A 10,996-nucleotide genomic window follows, 5' to 3' on the forward strand; every position below is an offset into this window, starting at 1 on the left:
CGTGGAGAAGTCGTTGAGATGCACAGGGGATCCCCAACCTTAATTCCAAGATTTGCTTGAGTTCCTGTACTAGATCCGAAGAGCATACCCATTGTAGCAGAGTTTTGCCAGAAAGGAGCACGATCTGGATCTGGAACGAGGCAGAGAGATCAGAGGTTTACTTTTCTTTGAATTTCTTCTCCACAGAAAAGGGTGCTGTTGCAATTCCTAATACAGGGGAGGGTTGAGGCGGATACATGAGAAGTCCATTTCCTTCCGCCTCACCATAAGGAACCCCAGGCACAGATGGCCTTCCTTGTCTCCAATCGCAACAGAAGCCCTCTCCCTGAGCTCACTATAAATCCCCTTCATCCAACCCCTTCCTTCAAGTTTCTGAGATTTTTTTGTGGCGCTCTCCAACGTCTGAGGCGAGTCCGTGCAAACAGAATCCACGATGCCGCCTTCTAGAGCCATCAGCGCATTAAACTTGCGGGTGCCCGACACCACATCCCTTAGGGAACCGGACATGGGCTTGCTCCGAATGACAGTCATGAAACCCTTGTTAAACTTCAAACTGATATCAAGCTCGCGCGTGAAGATCACAGATCGGTTTTTTTTCATGAACCTGTAGTCTTGCGCCAAGGCTAGCATGAAACCCCTGGTCGCAGCGTGCCCAAAGAATGTTGTGATGGTGGGCATCCTGAGCCTCACAAAGGAGGCTAGAAGGGTTTCAAACCTGATCGGGAGAATGCCCGAGGGGATATCTGGATTCTGGGATATCCATTGAAGGACGAAGCCGTTTGAAAAGAATCCACCCTGGAATGTGGGCACGAGGGTCCCTGTGCCTTGGTAATCCTGGACCTCTTGAAGCGCAGCCGTGATAGCGTCCATGGAGGAGGGTTTCTTAGCAAGCCTGAATCGACTTAACATATTAGATCATGGGTATCTAGTTTTTAATATCTCAAGCAACACAAATTAGCCCTCGAGTAAGTAGTTACAATTTTGTTATTATTTTAATACTTCTTAGACAACCTGAGGCAGCCCATTTTTGCAAAATATCTTCAAGTCCTATATGAGGGAGGAATGAAGTGTAACTGTAATATTCATTATGATAATTGTCTATTTGCCAGGTGTGTTCTTCACTGCTTGTTTTCCACATCATAAGGGTCCCCAGATCCTTATCATCAAAGGGTCCACATAAGGGTTCAAAGGCACGTTTACATTGTCTGAGGTCCTCAACCCCTGGGGTGGTTGAGCCTATTTGCAGGTGATTGATGAATCTGCTCCACCTTTGCACATTTGGTCTTCTAGTGGACTTGGCACTTTGAAATTTCCCATGTCTACCAGAACAATGAAGAAGGGAAAAACTCGATACCCAAGTGTGTAGATGCAAGATATATCTATTAAACATTTCAAAGAGGATTACCTATTCATAATAATGAGAGAGTATTTACATGGAATTTGTGACATGTTTGCCTTAGACAAGCAGACATTGATCAGATTTTGGTGGCAGATAATAGACTAACCTAGATGGCTATATTTATCTCTCATCTTAACCGCCTAACCAAGTGATACAAGGCTGAAGAGTGTGGCCATACCTAATTGGATTCTCTTTAAGATTTACCTTCTCTGAATGGATGGCAGGCTCTCCAGTTTTAACAACATTGCATACTTTGTCTAATTACCTATTTCAGAATTATGCTAACAAGAACAATCTATATAAAAGGAAATATTACTTTGTCTAATCTGAAAGATAGTGTGACATACAATGAATGGAACTGCCCCACAACTCCACTTGGATATTGGTTGAATTAGGTTTGTGACGGTAGTCATGTAACTGTAGTATGACAAGACATAATGCTAATTGACCTAGAGTCTGTAAGAAAAGAGCATCAACCTGTTCAAGGTACACATTACTTTGAAATGCTTGATTAGCTTCCCAAGTACCCGGTTTATTAGCTCATTATACTTTCAACACATTTGAACGGTTCGTGTAATTATAATGGTATTTGCACTTACAAACGCATTGTTGCAATCAAAATTAGATGGTAAAGAGTCATGATATTGATAACCCAAAAAATGACACGCACTGTCTAATTTCTAAGCTGTGTATGTCCCTTTTGCAAAACAGAACAATTGTTAATGTTACGATACTTTTGCTAGAATATCATACAAGAATCTAGATTTGTTAGATTATATACAAACTTATTTAGTTCAATAAAAACAACTCTAAAATTGAGACCATGGTAAAAGCTCAAGGTCCTGAAAATATTGGAGGCTTAGATCCCTAGACTACTGGAGTGCATCAAACATATGTTGTTATAACTCTTAACCAATAAATGGCATCCCACATAGATCATTACAGTATGCCACTTTCGCAAGTATTGTACAAGGTAAGAGAGAACATCAAACCTTCTGCTTCCCTAACTCCACAACTAATTTTGCCAGAAATTTTTCAGTTTCTATTTGAGTATCCAGCAAAAAGGAAAATTTTAGTCTATGTGCATAACAAAATGACTATGCCAACACTTTAAATTTGATATAGAACTCTGAGGAAGCAATCAAAACCTTTTGATTAGTTTCTTCTCCTAAACTCATATGAACTTTTGAATCATATCATGTAATATCAACTACATATAACAACTGAACTGTCGGTGTTGTTGCTGCTGAACTACACCCCCTCCTCCTCCTGCTCCTCTAACCGTAACGAAAACCATGGGAAACCAAATCAGGCTAACATACAGCTCCTTATGGAAACAACGGTGCAGAACAACCTTCTAATCTAGTCCATTTTGGAGAAGTTTCAATTAATAGAATGGAGTTGGCTATGCAAATCTCTAAGATGATTGAAATTTTTAGGGATGATGTAGATGCATTGAGATCAGATACAAAATGGACATGCTAACTCTCCTTGCTTATGTAGGGAGGGTGAACCTAGTATGTGGTCACTATCTTTTGGGTTCATAATGTATCATTCTTGATTTGCATTTTTCTTGTGCAGTAGTGAAATATCAAATGTATTATTCCCAAAACAAGTGATACAAGGCTGAAGAGTGTGGCCATACCTAATTGGATTCTCCTTAAGATTTACCTTCTCTGAATGGATGGCAGGCTTTCTAGTTTTAACAACATTGCATACTTTATGTTGTGTGTGATGAGTCATCATGGCCTATATGCACGAGGAGAGAAGCCTATTTCAAAATTATGCTAACAAGAACAATCTGTATAAAAGGAAATATTACTGTGTCTAATCTGAAAGATAGTGTGACATACAATGAATGGAACTGCCCCACACCTGTCATCATGGCCTATATGCACCAGGAGAGAAGCCTATTTCAAAATTATGCTAACAAGAACAATCTATATAAAAGGAATCTAGAAAAGTTAAGACAATTTTCTAAAAAATAAGAACTAATTCATAAGATAAAACTCTAGTGAACCAAATTTGTCCAAATTTACATATTCTTCCTTATTTTCAACACTAACAATGGTTTCTTTCCATGGAAGAAAAACTTTTAGCTGTCAAATTTTTCATTTTGAGTTTGAGATTTGTGAATGGGTCAACAACGGAGCTGATCGAAAAATTTAAACAGGTAATTTCGCATGATGGAAAATTTTCCACAATCCTCTCGAAAAAAATCGTTACCTAATACATATAGTGGCTTCGACGTCAACCACTCTCTATTGTATCAACAATTTGTGTAGACTAGCTAATGTTGGATATCATTTGGTATATGTCTAGAATGATATAAATCATCGCTGGAATTCAGTCAATATCTGGTGTTCTGAAAAAATTACGTTTATAATAATCTTCTAAGACGTAACAGAGATATATACTGGTTTGGAATACGGTTTTGCGGCATCTCGTTAGGTCAACGTTGTTGGGCAGTGGGTAAAGAACAGGTTATACAAACATAGTTGGTTCATCAACAATGGATGAAATGGAATAAGAAAATTCAGTGACACAGAAGTTCTTGGTTGGTTCACGATCAAAGAAGGATATGGGTTACAAAAATTTGATGCCATAAAATTTCCTTTGCACTTTGACAATGGCAGAAATCTCCTTTCCATTTATGTGCAAATTCATGTTACCGGATATATATATATATATATATATATATATATATATATATATATATATTAAAAAACATTATTGCATCAAAATGCCTTCAAATCTAGAGTACAATGATGTTCTTATTATTTAGGGGATTTGGGTTTCTTCCGGGGAAATTAGATGAGTATAAAGTAAAAAAAACTACACATTTTGGTTAATAAGTGCAAAACCATAGATGCCAATAGATTTGTAGACTATTAAGAGTTAAGGGAAATTTTCACTAAAATGGGGAGAGAAAAATATCAAAGTCACATTGAAGATGACCTTCTACATCGGCTAGAATGGGTAGGCACAGAAGTATCAAAGTCACATTCTCTACATGGGTCAGCCTTGTATCCATCCTATCCATGAAAATATGTTGATTCCTCAACATTCTTTTAATATTCTCCAACTAAGCAAAAACATTGTATCTCTCCACTTGTTTATCATTCATCATCATACCAAGCTGGGTCTTTATCTTCTAGTGTAATGAAATTGAGTTGGGGTCTTTGTCTTCGAGTGTAGTGAAATTGAGTTGAGGTATTTGTTTCTCCATCCACTAATATGGCTATGATCGGGAGCCAAACAAGAAATCTCCTCCATTATCTTAGAGTCAGAATAAGATTGCCTCTCATCATCCACCATGGTTTCCAAATTTCTAATTTCTCAAGGGACAACAATGGAATAAGTTTCGACTGAGTCCTGGACAAATGTCTAGGCCTTGCCTTGACCCTGTGAGTTGCTTCTGCTGCCACCCCTCCTACTGGATTTCAAATTACATATTATAGATCTGATAAAACAGAACATGTACATACAACAAGAAACAAAATAGGCTCTAACTTCAACATCATGTAGACCTGTTAGGAAATAATCCAGTTCGGAATAGAATATAAAGGTTTACAAAGCATGTCTACAAAATTTCCGGATATTCACAACAATCATGCGTCCTAGAGGTTCCTTGCAAAGAGGGAATTGTCAAAGGAAATCAATAAAATACAATAAGCATCCTTTCATATATCTATCTTAGAAACTTAACCACGAGACTGGCCACCAGAAAAAGACCCTCTGAGCAAATTGGAAGCTGTTGTGCCCAATTTTGTCTTGATTAAGTGACCTCTGCTTCCGCATAGCACATGAGTTGATTCTCTAATGACGCTGTCATCCCCAAGCTGAAGAGACCTGCTCTGATCATCCTCTCCTGCTGTCTGTGAACCACCATCAATAGCAACGATTAGAGAGGCTCTTTTTTTCTGAACCTGACAGACACTTTTGGATGTTACTGCTTTACACCTTTAATTTTATAAGGCTAGGGCAGCCGCTGGCAACCGTCACAAGACCTTCATCAGATATTGGGCAATTTTTCATGTATGACAGAATTCATCTTTGCAGGCATTGAAATACCAGAGGCCAAGAAAAAAGAGAGCATGAGATAGTATAGAAATTAGATAAATTAAGCATAGCCAAAAAAATTCTACATGTACAGAGACAAGTGCAGAATGCAACTGAAACAAGTCAAAAATGTAATTAAGATTGTTAAAAATCACCAACCTAATGGAAACAGACCTAAACGCTGTAGCCAAAACTTTGAATGTCGACTGACCGATTATACAAGGAAGAATCTTCAAAGACAGGAATTGCCTGCTTACTGAAAGATGGTGAAATGCACTGAGATGCATGGATCTATTCTGGAATTTAATTTTGTTTTAGGCATTGCAAGGAAGCCCTAAGATACATGACTGAGTTTCATAAACAAACAGTAGTGTTCTGGAAATACAATATGAGGTATTGGATTTCAAATTACATATTATAGATCTGATCAAACAGAAACATGTACCTACAACAAGAAACAAAATAGGCTCTAACTTCAACATCATGGCTCTAACTTCAACATCATGTAGACCTGTTAGGAAATAATCCAGTTCGGAATAGAATAGAATAGAAAGGTTTACAAAGAATGGCTACAAGAATTTCCGGATATTCACAATAGTAATGTGTTGTAGAGGTTCCTTGCAAAGAGAGAATCGTCAAAGGAAATCAATAAAATACAATAAGCATCCTTTCATATATCTATCTCAGAAACTTAACCATGAGACTGGCCACCAGAAAAAGACCCTCTGAGAAAATTGGAAGCTGCTGTGCCCAATTTTGTCTTGATTAAGTGACCTCTGCTTCCGCATAGCACATGAGTTGATTCTCTAATGACTCTGTCATCCCCAAGCTGAAGAGACCTACTCTGATCATCCTCTCTTGCTGTCTGTGAACCACCATCAACAGCAACGATTAGAGAGGCTCTTTTTTTCTGAACCTGACAGACACTTTTGGATGTTACTGCTTTACACCTTTAATTTTATAAGGCTAGGGTAGCCGCTGGAAATCGTCACAAGACCTTCATCAGATATTGGGCAATTTTTAATGCATAGCTTCTTCAATGCTATGAACTTACCTAAAATACAAGACATCTCCTTGTCCCCAACACTATCACTGTTGCAGAGTGCCATTCTTTCCAGCACAGGGCAATTGGAAGCCAAGGCACTCAAACTCTCAACCGAAATAGCAATGCCCATCAAGACAAGTTCTTGCATCTGAAGACATTGCCAAGTTCTTGCATCTGAAGACATTTGTTTGCAATGGACAGTAACTCTTCCTCGCCAATTCTTTTGGACTTGCCACTATCAAGGTGCACCTCTCTCAGTTTCCTACATCCATTTGCAACTGCATAAATACCTCGATCAGGACAATCAGACACCCTGCCAATATAAAATACTTCCAGCTTTGAGCACTTTGAAACAGCCATCAAACCTCTATCACCTAAATGGATATTTTCAATTTTCAATTTTGTTAGCTGTTGCAAGTTTCTAGTGCTGATTTCCAACCACTGATCCCAAGACCCTAAATTCCGTGATAAAATGAGCGTCCTTAGACACTTGGATCTCGATAATAGTGGGGCAAATAGCTGCCCATTATAAAGATCTTTAAGGCACAATCGTTGTATCTTACCTTGCCCTGGCCCTATTCTTTCCGTTTGAACATCTAATCTTCTAAGTCTTTTAGCTGTAAGATCTTCCAGTTCGTTGCAATTCAAACCCTTCGCTCCAAATCCACATGACCCGCATGAAAATTTCTTAATAGGACCACATACAAGTGAGAAGGACTCTAGACCCTCATCAGTAATCTCGATGCATCCCTTCAGTTTGATCTTATTGAGATGAGTGAAACTCTTTCCAATTAAAGAAAGTGCCTTGTTGTCAATACTGGGAAATTTTCTGGAGCATTTCAGAGCCAGAACAGTCACATGTTCAAATCTAGTGATCAGGGCTGGAAGCAAGGAGGAAAGCTCAGTTCGAGCAAGGAGAACTAGGTGTTGCCTGCTTTTCGATTCAATGCGGTGCCATCTAATGTAGACTAGGGAAAAAGCATTTCGATCTTCATTTGTGAGCTTCTGGAAAATCGAGGCCAAGCATTCATCCGGTAAATATACAATGAGATCCCGCTCTGGATACACACCAAACTGTTCGACCTTGTTCTTCTCCAGAAAAAGGCCCATTGGTGGAGGAGCTAAAGAAGAGCTGGATTGACCCATCAGACCTAAGAACTCAATCAGAAAATATTCAATTAGCTTAAGATAAGTTTATGGGTTAAAAAACAGAAGGAAACAAACAAATTTGATCTGAAATTGCGCTTGACAAATTCTTAACTGCCTAACAAAGGGAAAGCTGGATATTTTCGGCAAAAACCTAAATTCTGAGACTTGAGGTAACAGTTCCTAACAGTAAAACCAAGAATTTCATGTAAATCCCCAAAACCCTAACTCGGAAAGCACACTAATTGACAAAAGCCACTGATACAATGGAACCACCAAACAAATCGCTACATCATAGAACCAAATCAATGTGTTAAAAACAGGATTCATATCAATATTTACCTCAACTGCTAGGTATTCAAGCACAGCTGCAAGAAAAATGGGGGCTCCAATCCCAACCCTCTTGGCATATCTGCTATTCTTCAGATACCTGGCGAGCCTTCCAACAGGAAATTGAAGGTCGGCTTTGACTGATTTCGTGACGGGCTTTTTCTTGGATTCTCCCTTTCGCCCCCCTGCACCTTTCCCTGACTTAGCAAAGGTTTCCATAGGTAGCGCTCTGTCAGTTTACAACAATCCAGGAGTTACATAGTACACAATAATGAAGCGAAGACACACCGTCGATCCGCTGGGTCGCATCTCATTTTTATAATTTGTAGTTAAATAAATTGGATGGGTAAGATTATTTTAATCGTCTAACAATTAAATCAATTAAATCAAAGGCTCATAATTATACACGTAACCCCATAGGAGAGTTGATTTCAAAGGAAAACGCCTTACGGCATAATTATTTTATCTATTTTGCATATAATTTTTTATGAAATTCAATTCAGTGACGAATCCTAAGTTGTTTTTTGAAAGTCTTAGTACAATCCAATTTTAATATAATTTTAATATGCATAGAATTTCAGAACGTTATTTATATACTTTGATTAAACTTCGTCAAGCCATTACGGAAAATATATAAAGCAAAATATATATATATATATATATATATATATATATATATATATATATAATTTTAATACGCTTAAAATTTTAGAACGTTATTTATATGGTAGATATATATAAAGTAAAATATATATATAATTTTAATATGAGTATTTTGACGCAAACTATTAAGGGATGAAAATAATTTAATTAACGTAATATTATAATTAATGATGCTAGATAGAAACAATAAAGAAATTGAAAATTTTATATGTAATTATATATTTGTAATATTTATTTTATTTTAAGGATAAAGTAATTTAGCCAAAGCTAATTAATAATAACATTATTCTTAATTAAAAACATGATAGAAAAACAAAAACAACACATTTGAAAAAATAAAAAAAAATATTAAAATTTAATTTAAAGAAAGAGAATTTAGCTAACATTATGTAATAAAACAAGTGCAACTATATGACATATCAAAAACACTAAACTAACGTAATGTAATAAAACAAGTGCAATTATATCACATATAAAAAAACACTAGAAATTAAAAAATATAATTAAATTCCCAATGAATAGAATATTAAATCTATCAAATATCTAAGAACTCAAATTGGATAACTAAATTCCATCATTAAGTTTTAGAATATAGATCGATTATATCAAATATATAACTATACAAAATATTAAACAATTTTAATTGCTATATATATATATATATATATATATATATATATATATATTAACCAGAATGAGTATAGATTATATTAAAAAAGTCGCACCTGTTCGCAACAAAATTGGGTCTTTACATTGATTTATCACTGCTTCAACAAGTTGATAAAAAATTCTTGGCCCATCTAGACCCATCTAGACTATTGTAGTAGCTAAAAGCAGGTCTTTACATCGATTTATCATTGTTTCAACAAGCTGATAAAAATTTCTTGGCCCAGCTAGACTATTGCAGTAGCTATGCCTATCCTGCTTACAAAAATTTCCCATTCTAGGGTATCTACAACTATAACTTCGACAGAATTGAAATAAGAGGTATATATATTTATAGTTCATCATATTGATAAAACAAAAACAAAACCAATACAAAGATGGTCAGATATCCACAGGGGTTGGGTTGTTTAGATCCAGACCCAGGGAGGCCTCTTCTGAGTCTTTGGAATTCTCCTGGTCTGTCACTCCCTCCACGTTTGCCTCCAAACCATCCTCCATTACATCCACCTTGAGATTCAAATTTTCCCGCTGATGACACAGTGTGTCCACTTCATCCACAAGTTGCCTGATACGTTCCTTTTTCTCAATTTCCCTTTCCTACATGGTAATATTCTCGTGCATTTATTGATGCATGTTGCTTTGTAGTTCTAACAGTGCTTCCCACATGTCCCAATGATCTTGAACACAGGTGAGACAAGAGGATCTATATCTACCTCCTCGCATCGAGGAACCGACTCTCAGCCCACTAGACCTCGGCATGTGGCTTCCCCACTTGTCTGACCAAGAATTGTCTACAAAACCTTGAATGCTAGCTTCCAAAACCATGCTTTTTATCGATCTCCGGAAATTGGCACTATTTTTCCCCATCTCCCATAGTCAGGCACCCTCTCGCGCCCACAACACATAGCCCTGCTCCTTGGCAAGAATGTACCATCCAACCTCATGCCGACTCCAATTCTCCTCCATCTTTCGGAGAGAATTACTAACCTACTCAGTGTCCCAAATCCAATCTGACTACAAACACTTCGGACAACCCAAACCCAACACCCACAACCTTCTAATTATGCTTAGAATTTCTTGATTTTCCTTCAAAACATCTGATAGAAAGACCTTCCTTCCCTCATTTCGACTCTTCACAACATAACTCCTAGCCTCCGTGACATAATAACTGATACACAACAGCCATGGCTCTAGCCACCAGGTTTTCGCAGAGGCCACCGTCGCACTCTCAAACCTTAGAACATACAAAATCCACATACCTATTTTCACTTTATACCTATTTCTAGACCTGGAGGTGATGCATAGATGAGCAAAGTGATTGTTGCAATACTCTATCATAAATCCACCCTCCTCCATTAATTTCCCACCAAGCTCCTGATCTCGATCAGCCATTGCCACAATTCTCCCACAAATGAGCTAGACTTCACCAAGGTCTTGAATTAAATTTTTCTCTGTAAAACTCAAATCCTTGCAGACGCCCGAGGTGTTGCGCCACCCAATTCTCCAAGAACCAAGGCCAAAACGGTGAGGCCGCATGTTGTGACTTATTCTTGAAACAAGTGTGGTACAAAATTTCCATGGGACACCACGTTTTGAGCGAGTCTGGATGTCCGACTTGCCACGAGTCTGCATGGATGGTAGGAGCTTGTAGATGGTGATGCAATAGGGGGAGGAGGATTCTAGGG

General features: G+C 37.6%; 1 protein-coding gene and 1 pseudogene across 1 annotated transcript; both read right to left on the reverse strand.

Annotated features, from left to right (window-relative positions):
• Window positions 1-207: 207 nt before the first annotated feature.
• On the reverse strand, window positions 208-909 carry LOC149201006 (enoyl-CoA delta isomerase 1, peroxisomal-like). The gene has a single exon (XM_089401162.1). The coding sequence runs from the start codon at window positions 907-909 to the stop codon at window positions 208-210; it is 702 nt and encodes a 233-aa protein (XP_089257288.1).
• A 5,243-nt stretch (window positions 910-6,152) lies between these two features.
• Window positions 6,153-7,652, reverse strand: LOC149201007 (F-box protein SKIP2 pseudogene; annotated as a pseudogene).
• Between the last annotated feature and the right edge of the window lie 3,344 nt (window positions 7,653-10,996).

This window comes from Pinus tabuliformis, chromosome 2_1, assembly GCF_031772625.1.
Source record: "Pinus tabuliformis cultivar Carrire ecotype Pingquan chromosome 2_1, CPIR1, whole genome shotgun sequence".
NCBI classification, from domain to species: domain Eukaryota; kingdom Viridiplantae; phylum Streptophyta; class Pinopsida; order Pinales; family Pinaceae; genus Pinus; species Pinus tabuliformis.